Source organism: Scleropages formosus, chromosome 4 (genome assembly GCF_900964775.1).
Source record: "Scleropages formosus chromosome 4, fSclFor1.1, whole genome shotgun sequence".
NCBI classification, from domain to species: domain Eukaryota; kingdom Metazoa; phylum Chordata; class Actinopteri; order Osteoglossiformes; family Osteoglossidae; genus Scleropages; species Scleropages formosus.
Genome location: NC_041809.1, coordinates 30,778,290 through 30,801,192, shown reverse-complemented (window position 1 = coordinate 30,801,192; position 22,903 = coordinate 30,778,290). Strand labels below are relative to the sequence as shown.

The 22,903-nt window shown below is 41.8% G+C and overlaps 1 protein-coding gene across 7 annotated transcripts in view; it reads right to left on the bottom strand.

The window, feature by feature from the left end:
* LOC108934431 (serine/threonine-protein kinase PAK 3) overlaps nt 1-22,903 on the bottom strand; it is a 43,895-nt gene that overhangs the window by 4,411 nt on the left and 16,581 nt on the right. For 5 of the 7 annotated variants that reach the window (XM_029251264.1, XM_029251265.1, XM_029251267.1 and 2 more), the window contains 14 exons: nt 18,801-18,994; nt 18,486-18,586; nt 15,871-16,024; nt 15,196-15,233; nt 12,633-12,695; nt 7,461-7,598; nt 6,706-6,877; nt 5,978-6,041; nt 3,603-3,651; nt 3,131-3,243; nt 2,594-2,711; nt 1,449-1,548; nt 1,092-1,288; nt 627-764 (listed from right to left, as the gene is read on the bottom strand). In XM_029251264.1, the coding sequence (XP_029107097.1) occupies nt 627-764; nt 1,092-1,288; nt 1,449-1,548; nt 2,594-2,711; nt 3,131-3,243; nt 3,603-3,651; nt 5,978-6,041; nt 6,706-6,877; nt 7,461-7,598; nt 12,633-12,695; nt 15,196-15,233; nt 15,871-16,024; nt 18,486-18,586; nt 18,801-18,972 (1,617 nt within the window). In that variant the 5' untranslated portion in view covers nt 18,973-18,994. Of the gene's footprint in view, nt 1-325; nt 541-626; nt 765-1,091; nt 1,289-1,448; nt 1,549-2,593; nt 2,712-3,130; nt 3,244-3,602; nt 3,652-5,977; nt 6,042-6,705; nt 6,878-7,460; nt 7,599-12,632; nt 12,696-15,195; nt 15,234-15,870; nt 16,025-18,485; nt 18,587-18,800; nt 18,995-22,903 lie in introns of those variants that run through there. The other 2 variants (XM_029251268.1, XM_029251269.1) reach the window with 2 other exon arrangements.

Here is a 22,903-nt window from a genome sequence, read left to right as displayed (position 1 = left end):
TTTCAGCTCCGAATATCCAAACAGACAAAGGCAACTTTTCTGCCTCTTTGATTTAAATGGATGCTCCAATGAGACTTTATCCGCCAAACACATAGCGGTCAAATTTATAGCCTTCATGTTATCAGCCAAGAGAGGCTCCGTTGTTATATTAAGTGGAAAAGGAAGTTAAATTGTTTCACGGATATAACCAGCTGAACAAATGGGTAAAGAGGAAAAGAAAAAAAAATTTAAAAATGCACAAAAAATCATTTTTCTTACATTTACTCTGTATTTTGCAATAGCTTTAAACATGCACACCTAAAGCCAGCATTACATTTTCCTCAGTATTTCATTTATACTCTAGCACAGAGTCACATCTCATGAACATAAATGTCATTTTTATAAGCAAATTTCCACAAGTCCTGAGTTGGGGTTGAGAGAAACCATAAGGGGATGAAATGGTAAAGGGTTCCGATAACTATTGATCCTAGCACATATTGGTTTGCTTGTGCCAACGAGGTCAGGTCATTCATTTGCCGAAGCCACTTGTCTCTCCATCACCTACATGAAGAACTTAACATGAACTTAAATGAGTAGGAGTAATTATTGAGAGGGAATGTCGGGGGAGCGAAAGACGTAGGACGCACCTGCAGGAGGTCCTTGGCCGAGCCTCTCCTGTCCACGTCCATCTCTAGGCATCGATTGAGGAAGTCACGGAACACGGAGGATAGCCTCTCTGGGTTCTGCAGCTCTGGTGTTCCATTGGTAGCAATCAGGTACAAGGCCTGTAAACACCAGGCTTTGTTAATGGGATCGAAAACCTCTTCAGCACAATCACTGCTCTGGTTCTGTTAGTCCAAATTTTGGGCTTTTTCTTAAACAACCCGTTATGTTGCATTTTCTCTACAGATACCTCACTTGTACAATTTATATGGCTAATATGTGAATATCTGACCAGGAGAAGAACTGCAGTGTTCAAAAATCTTTTGTTGAGAAGCTTCTAGGTTCACATTCCAGAAGAGGAGCCCTTGATGTTCTTTTGAACATAAGCAGTTTGAACAAGTTTGGTAGACATCCTAGAACCATGGGATATCACAGGGGAGTATCCTTACCCTGAGTGGGTTCTCATTCAGGTATGGTGGCTCCCCTTCCACCATTTCAATGGCCATGATGCCCAGGGACCAGATATCCACCTTGGGGCCATATGCCTTCCGGGTTACAACCTCAGGGGCCATCCAGTAAGGCGTGCCCACCATGGTGCTGCGCTTGTTTTGCTCTGGAGTGATCTGGGCGCAAAAGCCAAAATCGGCTGCGGGAGGAGAAAAAGTCTCGTTGAATCAAACCAAAGCGGATCAACAGCATCTGAAAAAATCTGAATGCATATCTCGCAGCTGACGTGCAGCCACAGATACAGAAGATCTGCAAGTTCACAGTACGTAGATGCTTCACTTTTTGTGATGGCTACTTACTTAGTTTCACAGAGCCATCCATACCCAGCAGGATGTTATCGCTCTTGATGTCTCTGTGAATGACCTGGTTGGAGTGCAGGAAGTCCAGCGCCTGCAAGCACTGCGGGAACATCAGCACACAATGGTAAAACCATCCCTCAGGTTCATTAAGATAACAGCATCAAATGGGAGCTAGCCTGTGCAACCAGTCCAAAGCTCATCGTACATGAGAGGTATCAAGTGGTCAGATGGAGAATGCTACAGGTAAATATGGGACAGTAAGTACATTGCCGATTCACTCCCACCAAGGGCCTGCATTTAGTACCCTTCAGCAAGGTACTTTACTGTGAATGGCTCCAGTAAAACGTCCACTTGAACAAGTGGCTTAAACTGTTTGTCGATTTAAGTAAAACAAAAAAGAACAGAATGATAGTTATTAATAGTAATAAAATTTGGAAGGTTTGCGCCTACCGAGAATTGATCTACAACAAATTACACAACGCAAGAAAATTTTTCGAAATTCTTAGTCATGTTGATTTTTGCATTGATCATGATTTGTTAAAGTTTACCGATTACAAAAATACCACTAGTTCTTCTAGAGTGTCAGTTTTAGTTTGGTACTTTAAAGCCATTGGAAGATTCTAGAAAGCGTCAGATCCAAAAAGGTACTGGAATATTCGGTGCTTGGAACCCAGTGCCAAAATTTGCCAAAATTGGCTAATTTCAAGAATGTGGAATACTTTTCTAAAAACTGGCATATAGTACGAGCTACACATCACATATACATAATCTGAAACCGCTTGTCCCATACGGGGTCGCGGGGAACCAGAGCCTACCCGGCAACACAGGGCGTAAGGCCGGAGGGGGAGGGGACACACTCAGGACGGGACGCCAGTCTGTCGCAAGGCACCCCCAACGGGACTCGAACCCCAAACCCACCGGAGAGCAGGACTCGGTCAAACCCACTGCACGACCATGCCCCCCTAGTATGAACTAATGCCAAAGAATATATTTAATCTAACAAAACTGAATGGAAAATGCAGAAAACAGACATAATAAAATTTCTCAAAATAAAAATCTGAAGAAAGAGAGACGGAATGTCTGCATGGTGCTGGAGAAGACGCAAAGAATGCTTGAATAGAGAGCACCGTCCACCTGGACCTTACCTCTCGACACACAGCAGCGATCTGCCCCTCGTCCATGCAAGTCTCGGTCACCACATCAGTTAGGGACCCTCCAGCCAGGTACTCCATGACCACCCAAAGCTCATCACCCACCAGGTAGCTTTGGACCAGGAGAAGAGGGGGCAGAGTCATTTACTAACAGCAGTCCAAGGTAAAGGAAGGTTCCCATCTTCATTAGTTAAATTTAGCACATGCTCTACAGTCATCCTTACTACCGTGACGATGGCAAACGCTGACAACTTGTGTGGTCTCGCTTAGGGGGGATTCTATTACAGCAGAAAACATTTCCACTGACACAACAATGCCTTAGGGTAGGGCAATAGAATTACATTGCTCTCGTCACCTGGAGTGATTGAACGCTGCCTATAAGCTCTCGGCGATGTTGACTCTACTCTACCCTTCAGGATCTCAGCCCTTCATCTGGGTGCTTGATTCAATGAACAGACCTTCAACATTAACCTTAACTGACTGGCTCAAGCATATGGCAAAGGCTTCAGATAATCCTTCTTATATTCATACCTGTCCAGGTAATTGACAATGTTGGGGTTTTTGTTTTCCCTCATCACCAGGATCTCGTTGATAATAAGCTCCTTCTTCGGCTGTTGCTGCAGGTTCATTTGCTTAATGGCCACCTGAGCGGAAATAATCGCATTGCTGTGAGGAAGGGTAAGAGCCATACCTGGAGTTGACACCAGAAGAACCTGGTGCCCACCACCTCTCCCCTGTCAACTGAATACACAAGATTTTATCCAGCAGGATCTTACTGCCTCCCTGTGTATTTATTAAAACTTTAAAATATGCACTAGAGTCTATTTCTAATGCATGCAGAAGATCATATTATATCTTATCTGCGAAATCTTTTCATACAGATATCTGCCACTTTGTGGTGTATTTTATGACATCCTTATAACATGCTATGTCCTTCTTTATCACAGAACTCCATTGTTTCAGCTTGGGATTTATTTTGCTTATTTCTGGAGGGCAAGCTTACCTCTTGCCCCGTGGCAACGTCGATGGCCGTGTATACAGTCCCTGATGCTCTGTGGGAGAGAAGAAACACACTGAGTTTTTATCTTACATGTGAGTTACAGTATCTATCCAAAAATCAGAAACCTTTAAAAAAAAAATTGTAAGCAAGTACTTCCTCGTTCATCCTTCCGAGGCAGATTTTCACATTAATTTAAACTGCATTTACCATCTGGAATGTTGCTTATGGCCACTTGAGATGCCGTTTATTTATGAGGCTATGCTGGGGGTCCAATACAACAATAGCAATGGAATGAAAAGCTGTCACAAGGTGGCAGTGTTGTCTGGCAGGGGTCCTGGCTTCATGTTGGTGACCGATGCTTCCTTCAAGAAACCAGTCCCCATAAACTAATGTGACAAATGGAACAGAGACAGCTGTTGGCTTTCTAGCCCTGTAGCTCAGCTCCTGGTCACAGGGCCAAGACCTCACTCTTTTTATTATTATTATTATTATAATAACAAAAACAGTGTCTCTCTGGCAGATCCCTAGGTGACAGGACGTGTGCTTGAGTCATCCTGCCCATTCTTCTTCACCTCCAGAGTGCAGATGGAGGCAATCTTTCCAAAAGCTTTATCTTGAACCCACCCCCCAACCCGAAACCTCACAGTGTGGAGCGTCTTTCCTAGCTGTCATTGTAAACCTCTGAGTCACCCCAAGGCATTGGCCAGCGCTCATCGTTCCCGGCAGCCTGGATCGGTGTTTGGTTTGCTCGCTGAACTTCAGCCTAGTTTCCCTAGTTGGCAACAGGATACCGTTTCCCTTCTTGGCTGTTACCATGATGGCCCTGACTTTTGGGAGCAACCAATAAATTCTTGATTTCTTTTGCTACCGTACTGTTTCCCTTCTACATTGGACTTGCTTGACTTTTACTGCAAAACTTACACAGTCCAATGCCCAGAATCTGGTACACCCTAGTCTTACTCACGCCCCGTAAAAATGCCTTATTTGATTCACAAACAAAAATCTTTATCATAGAATCCAGCAGTTGTCAGTACTGATGATGGCCACCCACAGTGTATACTGGTTTTTGTCTGAACTGCATTCCACTCATCTTCATTAGAACCATGCGACACCTTCTTTGAACATCTAAATCAAGTTTAATTATTTACACCGTGCATGGGAAAAATTGCCATAAATTTGTTAACATTCCTCAGAATTAAAGGAGGGGCACAGTTAAATGAACAGTCGTTTTTTTCCTGAGGGATGGATCGTGTCGGAGTGGTCGACCACAGAGTAAAAAAAAAAAAAAAGCTCTGGCGGTTTAGTATCAGAGCTCATCACTGTACCTATACATTTATCTGACACTTCTCACCAAAGCAACTTACCCATTATCACTTAGCTACCTAGTAATTTCACTGGAACAATTGAGGATAAATACCTCGCTTAAGGGTACTATAACCAGAGGGGGGAATCAAACCTGCAACCTTTAGAGCCAAAGACAGTAGCACTAACCACTACACTACCAGCTGTCTGATATACATAAAGCTATATGTAGCTCACTTTGTTTCAGTTCAGGTTGAGCCACCAGATCAGGTTCAGCTGCACCACAGCAGCAGTAGTCTTCATGAATAATAAAACAGGCCTGACTGATAGGATCAGTTCCCCAAAAAAGGAGCTGAAAAGCCATTTGGACCATACTGTAGTGTTCAAATGATCCATGGTGATCCATGCAAAGTGAGCAGCCTGGAAGCTGTTCAGATGGACTGGAGTGGTGTTATGTGATCCCGAAGACTCGTACGGTGGCGCAGGGGCTCCCGCTGTGTTTCTTATACAGCCTGCAGAACTATTACCGAAACCCGTTTTACAGCGTCTATGTTTGTCTGGCAACAGTTATGACATACTGTACGTAAGTGTATCACAGTGACATGCTGTCTTCTCGGCAGAACAATATAAACAGTGCTGACAGCTGAATAACCTGAAGAAAAAGATGCAATAAAAACATTTCGAGTGTAGCACTGTCATTCTGGGAATACACAGTAAATGATGCCAAATTTGAAACGTAATTATAAAGAGTATGGCTGAGTACTTCAGCAGCAGACTGGACAAAGGTCTGATAAATGAGATCTGAAGGGCAACCATGATGTCAGAGCCAAACTCAAACCAGACCTGGCTCGAACATGAAAAGCGGGGTTGATTTATTCCAGCTTCACGTCATACTTGGATAAGGGGTTGTTTTTCTCTGCCCTTGGGTCTCTCTCCATCTCCCTCCCCATCACTCTCCTCTTGTTCTTTCCGAGAGCCAAGGGACTCTTTCTTCTCGTACAACGGTTAAGATCAAGAGCGACCCGTTGAGTCCAATAGTAGGGAGCCGCTGGACGCTCCGGCAGACGCACACTTACCCTTGGCCTATTTTCTCAAAGCGTGTGTACTTCTTCTTTGGGTCCCCCACGCTCACAATGCTTCCTGGAACGGAGTAGGGAGACCGTGCAAGAGTATTAGAGTGGAGGCCTATGCATGCCAATTAAGAGGGAGGCAAGCCTACCATGTTGTGCCCCCCTGCTTCTACTGCTGTGTGCCCGTAGCAATTGTTTGGTTGCCGGGAAACCCCGCTGAGATGGTTCTGGCAGCGCCGTCATGGAAGGGTTTGACAATGCCCGGCAACATGTCATCAACACGCTCATTTAGTGGACACTGCTGGGTGCCAGAGGAGGCGCACTGGCGTGATAAATCTAACATACCAGTGACATTTGCACACCCCCAATGGTGGCAGACTGAAGTCACACAATCTGGCATGACATCATAATGTAAAGCTATGAATTCATTATGAAGAGCCCTTTTGGCCATCTGGAAAATGAATGTAATTTGGAGATGCAATCCTGGTAAAAGACATGCTTCTAACTTCTAATTCTCAGCCACTGAGCTCTGGTAAGGTTATGCTGAATTACAAAAGAACATGTTTTCTGCTGTGAACAAGACTGCAGAGCTGCCAGAACAAGTAAAAACTCTTCAGTCTTTTAATTTCTGTATTTTAGAATACACGACGGAGGGATGGAATAAGCCGCGATCACAGGGGGGTGTGACGGGGTTGGTATCGCAGCAGAAGATGGCAGAGTGACAGGAATCATACTCAGTCGTTCCAGAATCTCCTCATCTGTCATCTTGGATTTCTTCCTCTGGCGGTCTGTGTGTCTGTACAGGCTACTGGAGGTGTTCTCCGGGACCTGTGACTCAGGTGGGGTAGTGATCTCCTTCACCGGGGCAGGGGGTGCGGCCGGCTCTAAAACCGAGCGTGTGTAGATCTGAAAGGAGAGACGAGGGAGCGATCATACCAGATGCAAAAGCATCGGATTCATGGGGTCATCACCAAGGATGGTGACACTTGCCTGAAGCTGTCCAGTTTGTAAAGGACTGTAATCATGATCTAAAGGTCAAATCTCAAAGTGACAACTGCTACTGTACTCTTGGGAAAGATAGGTGATCCCATGTTAAGCTTTGTGAATCCAATTAGCTTTACAAATGCAACAAAGTAATTTGGGAAGATCCCATTTTTGTTCTGTCATAAATTAGAAACCAAATCAGACCCATTTTCTCAAATAGCCTTGTGAAATTCATTTTTGCCGTTCTTTAAATTACATCTGAATGTCTTCCGCACCGCATACTTGGCATTGTGAAAGTGGTGCCGAATACAGACATGGAGACAGAGAAGATTATCTTAAATTCTTGTCAGGCATTCCTTTCGGATTGTGCTCTGGCATGCAAATCGCCACCACCTCTGCCAAAACATCTCTGTTCATTAGGTTTTATGTATTTTGCTCAGTGGGTCTGAACACAAACACGGTTGCCATGGAAATAGGAACAAGTGAACTCATTGGTGCTCCTTACTGATTTTGTGTGCTCGGGCCGAGGGGCAATAACCGGAGGTAGTTCATTGTCATCGTCCTCCTCCTCCTCTTCCTCTTCTTCGTCTTCCTCCTCTGACACGGGCGGAGCCAGCGGGGGCTCGGATGCGGTCTTCGTGCCCTGCGGTACACAAGTCGACAAATCCATTGTTACGCCTTATGTAGCACGATAACATTTATCGTAATAGTTGTCCCTTTACTCGTATTTGAGAAAGTTCCTCAAAAGCACGCATAAAAATACATGTATAATAAGTAAAACAGAAATTGGGCTGAGATAAACAACAAAATAACGTTCCCCACGTTTGGTACTTTTACCAAAAAAATTGTTGCCAAAAAGCCATTATGATCGTGAAGGTTTTCTACATGTCGATGTATGAGGTTGGTGGGATTAAAGAACAAAAGCACCAAGAGAATAAACTGCCACAAACTATGTTTTAAAAAAAAAGAAATACCACTTCAGAAAGATCCTACTAAGCCAAACCACATTTTTTCTTAGTAAGCTGCTTTGCAAGTGCCCTGTTTTTTGCTGCACAGCATCGCCGTTGGTTGTCGGTCAATCCCTACAATGAAGGTAGTGACACTAACCTAAGAATCAACAAGCCAAGACTTACTAACAAGGCTTTTAGGACCATTAAGTCATTAAATGCATGCACCTCTGTGCTTCATTTGCTCGTACATTTGTTCCAAAAAAAAAATTGCACAGCATTTAAACAATAGCTGTGCTCTTGTCTTCTTCGCTCTTGCGTGAACAAATCCAGCTGCATACCGGATAACCAGTTTTTATTTTCACGGTATGCAAATAAAATAGTAACGCCACAAACAAACTGTTTCAGGATTACTGAAACTAGAGAAAACGTCTTCCCAGACATCCGTACTCGCAGTAGCTCATGTGACTCATCTTCTCACTTTTTGGGCCATCGAAAGGGACGCGGCATAGGAAAGGAACCTCAATTTTAGAATCGTCCAATGAGAAAGCGGGAGGTGAAATAAAAAAATTAGCCAGGCTTTGAAATATGTATTACTCTTGAAATGTCTCTATGTATTGCGATGTGGAATCGAACTTCAGCAAAAGCAGGATGTGTCGCTATTTGCATCCCTGTTAGGGAACCTTCGCCTTTGTCACAACCGTAAGTGACACCACAAGCTGAGTATGTGACAGTGGGGAGCACAAACAATGGAAACTCAAACCCTTACATCTAATTGCTCCCCATATATAATTCAGGGATTAAACAGATCCTATCTGATGTTTGAGGACGTAAACTTTAGGTTAAATTTGCTTTATTAACATACTATTAAAAAAGGTGTTTTCCCTTTTCTCACTACTGTAATTGTAATTTTGATTATCTGACACAAACCATCATTCAGACATTGGTCCTTTGGCTGGTTTTCAGACTCACCAATGCACCTTGGGAGCATTTATATGAATAGCCTAATTAGTCTTGTAATTCAATCTGTAATATGATCTAACCAGATACATTATAACAGCTGCTCTATTCAGAAAAAAAAGATCTGAGATGAATTCTCTCGCTTCACCCAACCCTTCTAGGGTAGGTATGACATCATTTTTCCACAAGTAAAGCCAAACGTTGAAATTAAAAGTCACACACTAAGAAAGAGCAGTTGAGGATCAGTTGTTCTCCATGAGATGCTAATATTTTAATACAGATCATTCACCTTTGAACTATACACCCCTCATATTGGAAACTTGGCACAGAAAAAATAACATAAACTCCATTTACATTATATGTCACTGCTGAATATCATTCAAAAATTATATTTAAAAATGTAATCATATAGATAATAATATAATAATTAGATAATTATAATTGACAATTGAGTTGTTTAATTTTATATTATATATATATATCCTATACACTTTTGTACTAAAAGCACCCTTTGACTTTAATATATTCATCTTATCTTGATAAGCTGCCCTAAGTAAATACGTCAGCCAAGTTAGAACGATGTTTGTTTCGCATTGTTTAAATTTTATGATTCAGTTGTAGTATCTCACAGATCTCTCTAATTTTATTCTATGTTCCAGAATGTTCTAGCTATTTCAGGACTTAGCAGACTAGTTGTACATTTTGAGCAGATGCTTGGTGTACTTTCCACCTAGGTTTAGAGTCCAATGGAGGGCTCAAACCTACCGTCGAACGAGGTTGTTGAACCCCCCCATTTAGGACACCCTTCTACAAAAAGAGAGGGGGAGGAGGGGATGGGGTGGTGGTGGGTTTGGGAAAAACACCACATGAAGGACTTCATTAAGACTCTCATGAAATATAAAGTTTTATAAATCATAACGTTTTATGCGGCTACTCGTGTGATGAACATTGCACTGTACTAACGCACAAAAAAAAAAAAATACTAGGAAGGTGATCAGGAATCGTCGATATTCTGAGTTTTATGCGGCTACTCGTGTGATGAACATTGGTTCGTATGGTGGAATGAAACAAATGAACTGTACTTTAAAATCACACTTCTGCAACTAAGTCTCTTTCTTCTGATGTAATGCACACATTGTATTTTCCAAGAGATGTACGTTGCTTTGGAGAAAAGCGTCGCTAAATGAATAAATGTAAATGTAAATGTAAATATGAATGGGCATAAACTATATATAAACAAGTGATTGCTGAAAATGCTTAGTGAATACAGTAGTACAGACCTCACTCGCTGGACCCTTTAAGTTTTCACTCAGCTTTATTCCCACAGTACATCTCTACACTTTGCCTTTACCACACTGTCAACACCCTGGCCTCCTGGAACACAGCGCCTGCATGACTGCCATCACTAATTAATGCAACTGATCCAGTGCAGCCAGTGAACACTGCACTGGAGAAGAAACACCTGACAATGGCACTGGAGTTCACAAGAAACCCAGAACGCACTGCGTCCCGACAGACAATAACTTTATATTTTTCCCTCAGCTGCCATTTGCAGATGAATTGTCTTAGATCAAAACTCCTCAGCTGAAATCCTGGAGGGCGACAGCACTTAGAGCATCACCGCAGTTCTTAAAGATAGGAACTGCTTAACTAGAATGTATAAAATATGAGTAATAATTTAACGTTAGACTTTGCCGGTCCTTTGACGCAAAAACAACACCCTCAGCATTAACGCATAGCTGTCGGTTCCTTGTTTTAGTCCGAACTAAAGTTCACGGCTTAAATGCGGAAAGATGAGCTCGGTCCGTGTACGTTGCGTTCATTCGTTTTTTGATTCGAAACTGAAAAACAAAATTCGAATTACGATGCCTTCGTGGGTCTTTTGATTTAATACTGAAAAGTAGGAAAATAAGAAAATCTACTTTTTTTTTTGTTTCTGAGCACATACACAAAAAGAAAAGGACTTGTTTATTAATTTTCCTTTTTCGTTTCTCTAGCTGCTTTTGAAAAGCACGTCGTGATCCGTATTAACTTATGAATAACTCGGAGCGAAGCCAGCATGTTCGATGAAGCCACTGATGGATTTATTCATTTATTTATCGTATGACCAAAAACAGATGTTGAACAACATAGGCCAAGCTTTAAGCTGTAAAACTGGCTTCATGTAGCCAAAGTTTAACATTTTGTCGATGTTCGTCAGATCCACTGGTTCGGGCGTGTACGTGAGGCAGTGATTCAGCAAATGTTTTGTAGTTTGCTGCTGCTCTCCGCATGGGCATCCAGGGCTGATGGATTACGTGCGGTTTCAGTTAGTTTACATGCGGGTTGTTCAAGAAAACCAGAAAGTGGTGGAAGTCATTTTGGGGAAAAGCGTCTGCGAAATCAATAAATAAATAAATGTAAATGTAAAACAAAATAACTCAAAGTCAAAAAAACAAAACGGCAAGAAACTATAAATGAGGCATATTTTAAATATTTTACATTTTGAGCAAAAAAATGGTTTTTAAACATGGTTAATTCATAATTTGTTTTTAATTTTCCAAACAAAAAACGAATGAACGCAACATAAACGGACCGAGCTCATACAAGCGTCGCATGCCTTAAAGGGAAGTACAGTTTTTCACAAGGAGCATTGTTAAACCAGATTTTTTTTTACAAACTCTTGTCGCCTCCTCCGCTACGAGCCAGACCAGATGGTAGCCGTGGCTGAGATCACAGGAGATGATGAACCTCGTCTCAACACTTCAGACCTCAAGATGTTCATCAGTAGAAGTGAAGGACTGCGATGTGAAGCAAAGCAACCAATCAGCTAAGAGAACTATAGTGCTTGTTTGAAAAGTGCACCAAGCAAATGATGAGTCAGTTGATTAACATTCTGTAGAATGCACAGTACTGCTCTCCATAGCTGGGGTTGAAAAATCTCTCAATTAAAGGTTTTCTTTAGTTTAGAATTTTGTTTCATGCTGCTCCAGCTACCAGAATTAGCTAAATTAATTAACATCCATCCATCAATTAATAACATGTGCTGTAGAATGACTTTCAGACTAGAATCTATTGTAAAATCTTATACTCCTACTTGAAGGAATATTGTTTTCAGAAGATTGCAATATCTCCTTGTATGAGGAAAGGGCGTTTACTACAGTTCACGTTTGTTAAAGAATGTACTCTCAAGTATTTCTTATCCTTGTGGTCTGATCATCCTTACTGGAAATTTCTCGAAATTTGTGGAAAAAGATGGATGGCGGTGTGGCAGGTTCAGCCAGTGCCTGCTGTGTGGCGGGTCTGGGGTTCAAGCCCTGCTTGGGGGTACCTTGTGGTGGACTGGTAGCCTGTCCTGGGTGTGTCCCCCCTCCCCCCTTTGGCCCTACGCCCTGTGTTGCTCGGGACAAGGGGTTGTCGACAATGGATGAGTTTTGGAAAAAGGTAATGAAGGGATGTCCCTCATGTTCATTTTGGAAATGCACTCGCTGCAGTCACACTTCTCGATATTTGTGATTTGATGAGTTTGAAAAGAAGGATACTTTAACAAGGAAAATGAATCTTTTATCTAACAGATAATCATCTGTTTTCATACCACTACCATTCAGCATTTGGAGAAAGGGAAAAAAAAAAAAAACAGCACAAATAAATATTGAACACTGCTGAACCCACAGTCGGAATTCCAGTAAGGCTCAGCTGGGATAAAGGTCAGCACGCCTGGGAATAACTGGATAGTAAAGTATTTTAACTAAATTTCCATAGAGAGGTGTATAAAGTTTGTGTGGTATTACCTTGTCAAATAAAGCGCTGCAGGTTCTAAGGCTGACTGGAGGCCCGGAGGACAGGAGTCGGTTCTGAATGTGAAGGTCGAAAATGGCAGGATTTACTCAACCCAGACCGACAGCAACATACGCAGGCAAATTGAACTGTGGGCATCTTATCAAGCACTCGTACGTATCTCTGTTCTCCCTGAAAAAGAGACTTTCACAATGACAGCATGTTTAAGTGGTGGCCCATCCATGTCATGGACACCAAGGACATTTTTCTCCAAGGTCAGTTCTCCTCCCCATTCAAAACGGATCCCCTACGGCCGATCGTCGTGGGAAAAGCATCTATGTTGTGAAGTATATAGGGTTAATGATGTCAGCATGGAATCTTTCTGAGAAGCCAAATAAGGAGTTTGTCTGTTATAAAATGTGGCGCATGTAGAAGATTGTTAAGCAGGGGGGTTAAGCAGGGCATGACCTGAAAGCATGGTTTAATATTCCAGTACTAGTTCACTGATTTATTGCTTTGTTTGTCTTCTAAGTGGGTCTTCCGTCACATAAGTGTGTGTTTGTGGCAATTTCTTCAGTGGCCTGAAAGCACATATAGTTTTAACAGCAACTGTTGTCAATCTTTCAGTCTCCCACCACAGAATGCATTCTATGTTCATAACCAGGAAAAACCCCACAGCTCCTAAATATTTTTCCTCTGATTCCCCCACAAGCTAACCGACATCGAACTAAATCACGTCCCCCGTGCAAAATTTACGCCTTTGTGCTACGTTCACCGTTTGTTATAAATTCACCGCTGACTACATGTGTTTCACAGAAGAAGTTGCACTTTTCTACTGCTCTTAAGCACAACTTAAACAACCTCGCTCCGCTTAACACGCTATGTTTCAGGGCACAGCGTCTTAATACCGCGGTAATGGAAAGGTTCACGTTAAACCACTGTAAGAAACATTGAGATCTAGAAGGAAGGTTGAGGTAACTTCCAAGACTCATCGAAATACTACATATTTAAAGGATCCGTGTCTGCGCCTTTAGAAATTAAATACGTTCAGAGACTCAGATGACCACGTCTTAGATATTTACTCACAGTCTACCGGCAATACGTAAGAAACAAAATTATGAGAAAATGTCCCGCCAGGCCGAAAAATTACTCGTAATGAAAAGCAACCTTCTTCACAAAGAGCCTCACAAGAGATCCTGTGTCACAACTGGTTCGGCAACAATTCGAAACACGCGTCCAAGTCTCAATGGCCTATTCTAGCCTCAGACAAGTCTAATAGCTTTGTGTCACTAACTTCCTCAACCAAGTCGAAATGGGGGCCGTAGATGTGCGACAGAAAAGAGAGACCAACAGAATGCATGAATGCAGAGCAGATGACTATCAGCGGTTGATGTCTATGGCTACTGCGGTGGATGATTATGGAGATGTGCTTCAAAATGGCACTAGTTCGTTGCCATTTAGCCAGCAAGACCCAGAGGTAATGATGGGCTGAAATTATTCTCTAATAGTCAATCATGGTTGTGTCTTATGTCAAACTTGAATTCTGAATTCTGTGGCCTGATTTGATGACATTTAAGAGTGATTGCCAAGAGCTGAAAATTATTCAGGAGGTTAATGTGGACCAGTGTCACTTACCTCACACTGGGGGTGTAGCGGGAGAAGCAATGGGTCATGAATATTTACCGATTGTTTCTTTGTTCAGCAGCATTCAGCATTTTTCCTTTAGCTAATGTAGTTATGATGAATTTGTGGAATTTCACTTCAATCGTTGACTTACCCAAATAATCAAACATATGGAAATAGTGCTGTTAATCCAAAGGATGCACTTTCATTATCTTTTCTTTTACAATAAATGAAAAGAACTCTATTTACATGTTGGCCTTTGACATTATAGGCAAAATTGGGCCACACTAAGTTGAGTTCCAAATAGATGACTGATGAAAAGTTTTAAAAAGATAAACTGACACCGACTTTACAGCAAATTGTAAATAATTGGGATTATGAGGAACGAATGGTAATTCGTCAGATTTTTATGAGCTAGAAATATCACCATGACAGAAATTATATACTGCTTACAATCAATTCCTTTTTTAGTAGCCAGTGTAACAAGGTTCTTTTCAATTGTTATATGACAATGTAGAACTTGACCTTTACTTTGAATGTCTTCAAATGTGTAATTTAACTTAAACTGACCAATTTCCCTCACAAAAGCTACCTTAGGGTTGTATGGACACACACCATACTGGAGATATCTGGAATTATTTTGGCTAAATTTAAGGATTAAGGTCTCCCCTAGGTTAATTGTGCTGAACTACGGCCTAAAAAGTGGCATTAAATCCATATTTGTTTCAAAACTGTTACACAATTATTTAAAAACAAACTGAATGCTTCATATTTAACCAGCTGTCTAGCTGCCTTAAATTGAAATAAGACAATAGCAAGTTGATTTTACTACTTTTCTTCAAATTACACTTTTTAACCACAAATTCTTCCAAATGAATCAGAAAAAATGTACTTTTTTATTCACTGATATGTAAACGTGGACAAAAAACACTTCTAATGCAAATGAACACTTACCAGAGTGTTGGCTGCCATGTAGCCATGTGCCGATTTGTCTATAAAGTAAATGTGAAGAAAAGATAATTTAATCTTCTTTTTCTTCAGGACAATTTCTGGTATGACAGTGTATATTTGGTAGGAAGGCGGGACAGTTTACAGGGTAACACAAAAAATGCCGGTCAATTCAAGTAGAGACAACATTGTTTAAAAGAAAATGAAGAGAAAGTGTCTCAAATGCCAAATACCGGTGAGAGCTGTGGCCCACACCATTATCTGGTGCTTGTACACATCACATGAAAAATGTGCAAAACCATTCACGTGGTTTTTTATACTAGGAAAATAAGAATGTAAAAGATTCACAATACTTAAAAATTTAATTTTTCCAAGATTTTGAAATTGTTTAACTAAAACATTGAAACAAATACCTTGTTCCCAAGTATCATTTGCTACTGAACTACCACATTCTTTGAGTGCTGTGCAGCTTGATCAGATGAAAAAATACGAAACTATTAAGTGCCTACAATATCTTCATGCTACTAAAACTAGGACTTAGTTTGTACATTGTACATACTAAGTCTAAATGAACCATTTTGCATTGCATTAAAGACTTCTTGAATATACATGAAATTAGATATTGCATATTTATATTACAGCTGCCTCCATGAGCTGCTCAGCAAATCACCGGTAACGCACCTCCAGATGTGAAGCTCATGTACTTCTGGTTATTGACCGTCTCTTTAGAGTCGTAGAACTTGAGCACGTCAAGCACGGCCTGTGGGTTCTTCTTCTGCTCCAGTTTGGTGATGTTGGATGTCTGGAGGAGCCGCGCCCATTGCTCCGGGATCCCCTAGATAGTTGGTGAGAGCATAGAAGCCGAACATCAGGCATCTTCCCCTTGACAGTTCCCCTCCAGCCCACAGGGAAAATAATCTGTAACCCCCTCTGTTGTTAGTGAACAGACATTTCTATGAGGTGATATGTCTACAGACTGTAAGGGTGGCCCCACTGGGATTCAGTTCTGCAGAGTTCTGCAAACTTGGCAATTGAAACACCACATTTTACTGTCCACCTATTGAAATCAATCACACCGCAGAGCACTAAGATTAAATAAAAACCAGTATGACTTTTGATCCTTGAGAACCACTTCCTATTATTGGACTATTCTAGCATCTTAAAATTACAGTTTAATTTAGTAGGTGATGGAGTCTAATTTACAACTCATCAAATTCCAAGTTATACTTTGAATATTGAGCTACTGATGCATTTACCTTATTATATTATTATTACCTTAATATTGTACATTTCATATTTTGCCACACATTTTGTTTATCAACTATATTTTAAGAACATTTTTCTAGAAAAACTGAAGCACTCTGAACCACTTGGTACTGTATGATACAATATCTCCAATATACTGTTGAAAAAACAAGATGATTAAAGTGCATCTTAAGGACAGTGAGATGATGTCCTGTTGTCATGAAAAAACAGTAAACTGTACATTATTTATATACTGTTTGCCAGACGCTGGCTAACAAACAGTTTTTATAGGCTTCTGGCTGTCAGTCCGCGTTCATAAGCGATTTTCCATTTATACATTTGCGTTAATATATTTATTTACAACTAAACCATTGGAAACAGACACAGACAGTTTGTGTTGTGAAGACATGAAAAACTATAAATAAAATGGAGTGAATAATTCAGTCTTTATTTATAGTGTCTATTAGTATGGAGCATGCCAACGTATTAGGACTTCTAAGCATCATGAAAAAAGATTTCTCGCAAGATTTGTGGTGAGCCAGTAACGATACAGCAGCGGAACATCACGACCTGTATGTAGTTAAAGAGCAATATTATGTGTACAATTTGTTACAGGGCTCAGACTAGTAAACACACTTGATCAACTCTTCGGAACAATATCGAATGCAAGTGCAAATGTGTTTGAGGCTATTTGTCGTGCGCTTTTGGTGTTCTCTGCAAAGGATGCTTCCCCAGAGCGTTTGCGGACCTGTTCTGAGCCGATCTGCCTGCAAACAGACTGCTTTCCCTTCACGTCATCCTGTTCGACAGCACACACCGCCTTTCAGGCTTCACGTCATTCATCCTTTTTGATTTCCTATCAGGTGGTCTTTGCCCTTTTTCCGGCCTAAGCTCACAGTGCCCTTTGTGACAATTTACAATGCCTTTCAAGTGATGTGCTGCAAAAAGCAAAAGTTAAACACACTTTATGGACCTCTCTGCATCACCTGGCTATGGCCGAATGGGAGGATTGTTGAGAGGAGACGAGCAAATTTAATGTCTGAGTCATTTTCCTCTGTAGGCACAAACTTGCAATTTATATTCTACTGTAATAATTCCGTAACGTTGTAAAAATTTCCTTCCATTAACACATTTATCTCTGAACATAATTTTATATGATTTTGCTAACCAATTTTTATCACTAAGTATATTTTTATTTTTTATGCATTGTACACACCAGTAAGTAGAACATTGGAATTATATTCCAAAAGTGGTTATTTACCCTGTAATTATGCATGAAGGTGCAGGCAGATGTATGAATAATGTATAGTTTTGATTGCTGTAAGCCAGCAGGAACACTTGTCTATTTATTCTCTCAACACTGAGATCAAATGCTCTCTAGTAACCCAGAAAAGGTTCACAGTGTACTGTAGTAAAATAACCAGTTTAAGCAACGGCTTTTCATTTTGATACTCAGACCACATTTATACCTTATCCCAGTGTGCCAAAGATAAGATCCAAAAATCTATTTTCACAAAAGACTATTCCAGCATCCTAACTGCTCAGAGTGATCAAGAGATTGTTTTATACAGAAGACTACATAAGAGGGGGCGGGGCAGCGCAGCGGGTTTGGCCGGATGGTCTGGGGTTCGAGTCCCGCTTGGGGTGCCTTGCGACGGACTGGCATCCTGTCCTGGGTGTGTCCCCTCCCCCTCCAGCCTTGCGCCCTGTGTTGCCGGGTTAGGCTCCGGTTCGCCGCGCCCCCCGCTTGGGACAAGCGGTTGTAGAACTTGTGTGTGTGGCTGCAAGGGTTGCTACTCAGACAATTCAGAAATCGAACCCCCCATTCGCCGGTCCTGTATAATTGTGTCGAGATCAATGGACGAGACTGGAAATATATCCACGGATCCGTACCAAGAGGCTGCAGCGGGCGTTTCTTTCTTCACTGTGATGGATTTCCTGACAACGACAGGCTCATTTTCGTATGTGATGGGAGTGTCCTACATCATCTTCGTGATAGATGCACAAGAGTGGGAGCGCTTTCATGTTCTCTTGCAGGTGTATTTACTTACGGTGAATTCCCCCGTCACAGCATCAAAGCCTACATGTATTGTGTGCTCGAAGTCAGAGGGCAGGGATATTTCAGGACGCTCTTTCTCCTTCTTCTTGTTGGCTACAGCACGAAACAATAATGCATAAGAACGTGTAAGTAATACATAGGCATAACATCAGCATTAAAGCATATTTCAAATAGAGCTAGACAGTAAAAAGCATTTCCAGATTTCACTTTCATGTGCCAAAAGAAAGGCAATGTATTTTCAGAGTTCATGTCTTGAGGCCTGGGGGAGAAGGTAAGCAGATGGGTGGGAAGATGGTTGCGTGCTTACTTTTGTCTCCCCCAGGAAAGATGGAGCGCAGTCGCGCCTTCTTGTTCTTCTCTTCTGGAGCCATCGGGAGCGGTTTGGAGCCGTGATTTACCGTGGAAGAATCTCTGTTGTTACTGTTCATTCTCAAGGGGGGGGCTGGTGGTTTCTCTTCAATATCGATACTATCGGACATTTTTAGGCACACTCACTACGTCCTGGGAAATGAAAAAGAGCAGATTGTTGTCACATTAATGCCAGTGAATATGAACACACACAGTGTGAAATCGCTCATTCCAAGAGGGGTTGCGGCGAACCGGAGCCTTATCCGGCAACACAGGGCACAGGGCTGGAGGGGACGCACCCAGGATGGGACACCAGTCCATCAAAAGGTACCCCAAGCAGGACTCGAACCCCAGACCCACTAGAGAGCAGGACCCAGCCAAACCCTGTGCACCACCGTGCAGCCCTGAATATGAACATGTTCAGGGAAATTAATAAACACAGAAGAAAAAATAACTTAACATGCTTTTTCTCTTTACTTTATGGCTAATAGTGTGTTTCTATCTTGAGTTTAAAGCTCTTTCAAGAATGGGGTTTTAGAAGTTATTTCAGCCAAAAAACCAGTAACTACAAAAAAAGTAGATCTCAGGTTTTATGCAGTCACGCAATGGAGTGCACAGTAAACACATGTCAAAATGTATCAAATATAAAGTTCTGTACTGCATTAACTAAAGAAGAGAAATTAGGCAGCAGCTAACCAAATTCAAAAAATGCTATGTCAGTCTAAATCTACTTGTAACAAAAAATATATTTCATTATAACTCTCTTATTGGGGGCACGGTGGTGCAGCGGGTTTGGCCGGGTCCTCCTCACTGGTGGGTCTGGGGTTCGAGTCCTGCTTGGGGTGCCTTGCGATGGACTGGCGTCCCACCCTGGGTGTGTCCCCTCCCCCTCCAGCCTTGCGCCCTGTGCTGCCGGGTTAGGCTCCGACTGCCTGTGACCCCGCGTGGAACGAGCAGTTTCAGATGGTGTGTGTGTGTGTGTGTGTGTGTGTGTGTGTGTGTGTGTGTGTGTGTGTGTGTGTGTGTGTGTATTCCATGGGTCTGTAAAGAAGTCAGATACCTGCTGCATTATCCCATGAATACACAGTGTGTGTGTGTATCCTGCAGCAGCCACATCGTGTAGGAGCTGCGGTAAACACAGGAGCCCCTCAGCCGGCTGCAGCAATGCTACATAGAACAGACGTTCTTAACCTTTTCAAGGCCACTGACCTCTGTACAAACTGGCTGAAAGACTCTCCCAGAAAAATATCCAGAAATAAATTATTCAAAATTAATGAGCTCTATTTTTTACTTGGAGACATTATTGAACTTTCACAATTATATGAGACATTTTTAATTTAGGCAGCGTTATTATCAAAGCAAGTCTGCATCTTACAGACCCTCTGAAGACCCTCCAAGGCCTCATGCAAGTTCCATGGCTCCCATGTGAAGATCCCCTGGTCCATGGGTATGGACTGAATTGGACACCATTGTTATTAAGGACTGTCTTACGAATCACCCTGTTCAGGACTCGGACCAAACATCCAATCGAGCGGCTGGCACACAGCAGGAAGTAATGTACAGCGGTTCATTTATTCTGCTATTACAAATAGAAATTCTGTTTTTTAGGTATGGCAGCACGGTGGCACAGCAGCACAGCAAATGCTGCGAGAGGACATGGGTTCGATCCCCGCTCAGTCTGTGTGGCGTTTGAATGTTCTCCCCGTATCTGTGTTTCTTTACTCTGGGTACTCTGGTTTCCTCCCACAGTCCAAAGACATGCTGTTCAGGTACCCCAATAGTGTGTGAGTGACAGAGCGAGTGTGTTCCACTGATGTATGGGTGAGTGACCCAGTGTAATTAGTGTACTTAGCAGTGTAAATCACCGCGGTGAATAAGGTGTGTGGGCAGATAACACTACATAGAGTTCATTGGAAGGTGCTTTGGAGAAAAGCATCTGCTAAATAAATAAATGTATCTGTAGGTATCACAGATAAATGAGTGTATGAAAAATTCCTTCCCGTAGGGCTTTGGCACAAGCATTAAGTCTCATGTTTCTTCATTGGGGTCACTTCCGTAAAGATGATGGTTCATGAGATTAACACTCTGGCTGGACCCTCATCTCTCTTTTTTCCTCCATTTGCTTCCTGGTTCCCAGAGGGCGTCCCTGATCGTTCCATCCTCTTTCATGGAGCTTGACAGAGAATTGGAGGTAACACACGTTCTGATTTGAGCAGCTCTCAGTGCAGAGCTGGCGAGAAAAGAAACTGCTCCTTGTGAAATACGGTGTAAATTCTCTTTGTCACGTTAACGGTTCTTACGGCGCCCTACTGCTAGACCCAAAATGTTGTCTGCGTTGTGAAAGAGGCAACTGTTGCGATAATTTGGCAGTGCCCCGTCGTTTTTATTTAACATTCAGTTTTATTCCTATTTTTCAGTATTTCTTAATGCACATATACATTAAATGCTCGCCGAAGGGGATTAGAGCAAGGCGAGAAGTGATGGAGATGCTGTGATTTATGTGTGACAGTATACAAGAGGATTTTGGATCAGTAAAGTGGTCTACGTTTTCAGTGCTGGGCTGAGCAAAATGATTCACTACACACTAACTAAAATATGCTTGTAAACTGTTTTCCAGAAAAAAACTTAAATCTTGATGTATTTGATAATGTGTTATTTTAACTTCACACATAGACATGAATATCAACTTTTTCAGACGATCCTCTAGGCACTATCCAGTTTCCAAGAACAAATTAAGCTCTCTTTCCAAAATTAGGTATGACCAGCCAATATAGTAAAAAAAAAAAAAAAAAGGTTTTGGGCAGTTACATAAACCCATGTGCTATGGCAACAGTGTAAACGTACACCCTTTTAGGTATGTGATGTCATAAAATGGCTTTGATCCTATGTGCAATTATTTCAGTTATCTAAGATAAACAAGGGCTATTTAATACAGCAGTAGGGTCCAATAGAAAGAGATCGTAAGGCATCAGGACCATCCAGTACTATAGGTATGGACTAAGAAGAGGTATAATCTTGAGCTGCTTGTGGGGAATCAGATTTTGAACCTTCAGTTGACATTTTAATGAATGTATGTAATTCACGAATGGTCTTTCTCCCCAGGACATGCCATCCACTACAGAGCAGATGATACTCGACAAGGTGGGAAATTTTTCACCGTGGTATCCCATGTGGGGATATGCATGAGAAGGCAACCTCCCTGCAACAAACTGATTTACCCTCCCACAGCCTCTATTTATCCCTGGCCTATTTTGGTCATGCCTTAGCATCTGCATCTGAAGCTAACGGCAGCGGTTTTCTGGACAAACCTGAATTTCAGAGGGAATCCCCTCTGTTTCAAGTTAACGCTCCCTTCCTGTTCCTCAAGCATTGCCTTTTAAGGAAGTGGTAAAAATTGTGGCCCTGGACTCTATCAGATGAGAGGCAGACAAGTCTAAGTCTGTTCCCTCTCGGAAACTGTTAGGAATGAAAAACTCGCGTCGGCCTTGCGCCATCATATCGCACCAATCCTTGAAGATACAATGGATTATAATTTCTTAAAGAATTAATAAAAGGAGAAGAAGGTCATCAAGGAAATAGTTGTGGCTGGTCCCAGTAGGGGCTCTTAAGTTCTACTCTGGAAGAGGGACTTGGCATGTAGCATGAATCTCCAAGAAGAAGCGGTAGGCAGCCTTGAACAAAAGGTCTAGAAGAAGCCACCAAATAATAAAGAGAAGTTATTGAAATCATGTTATTTTTTTTTAAATTTAAGAATGTACAAGAGGGTTCGAAAATTAGATTTTTTTTTTTTTTTTTTACTTTTATAGCTCCATGTGTAGAGTCAAAAAAATAATTCCCAGGAGGTCACACTTCATGACTGTGGCAGACTGTCCCAAAATATACCACTAAAGTGGCCTGATGTTCCCTGGTGTCTAATACATGAAACCATCTTCCACTACTCACAACTGCTCTGTTCATCTATTCTCCCGTGTTGCCGAAGTAGCTCTCTGGGCATCCTGCCATGTCGTCTGCTAGCATGTCCTTCTAAATTAAAGTCTTTTGAATGCAGGCATCCCAACTGCG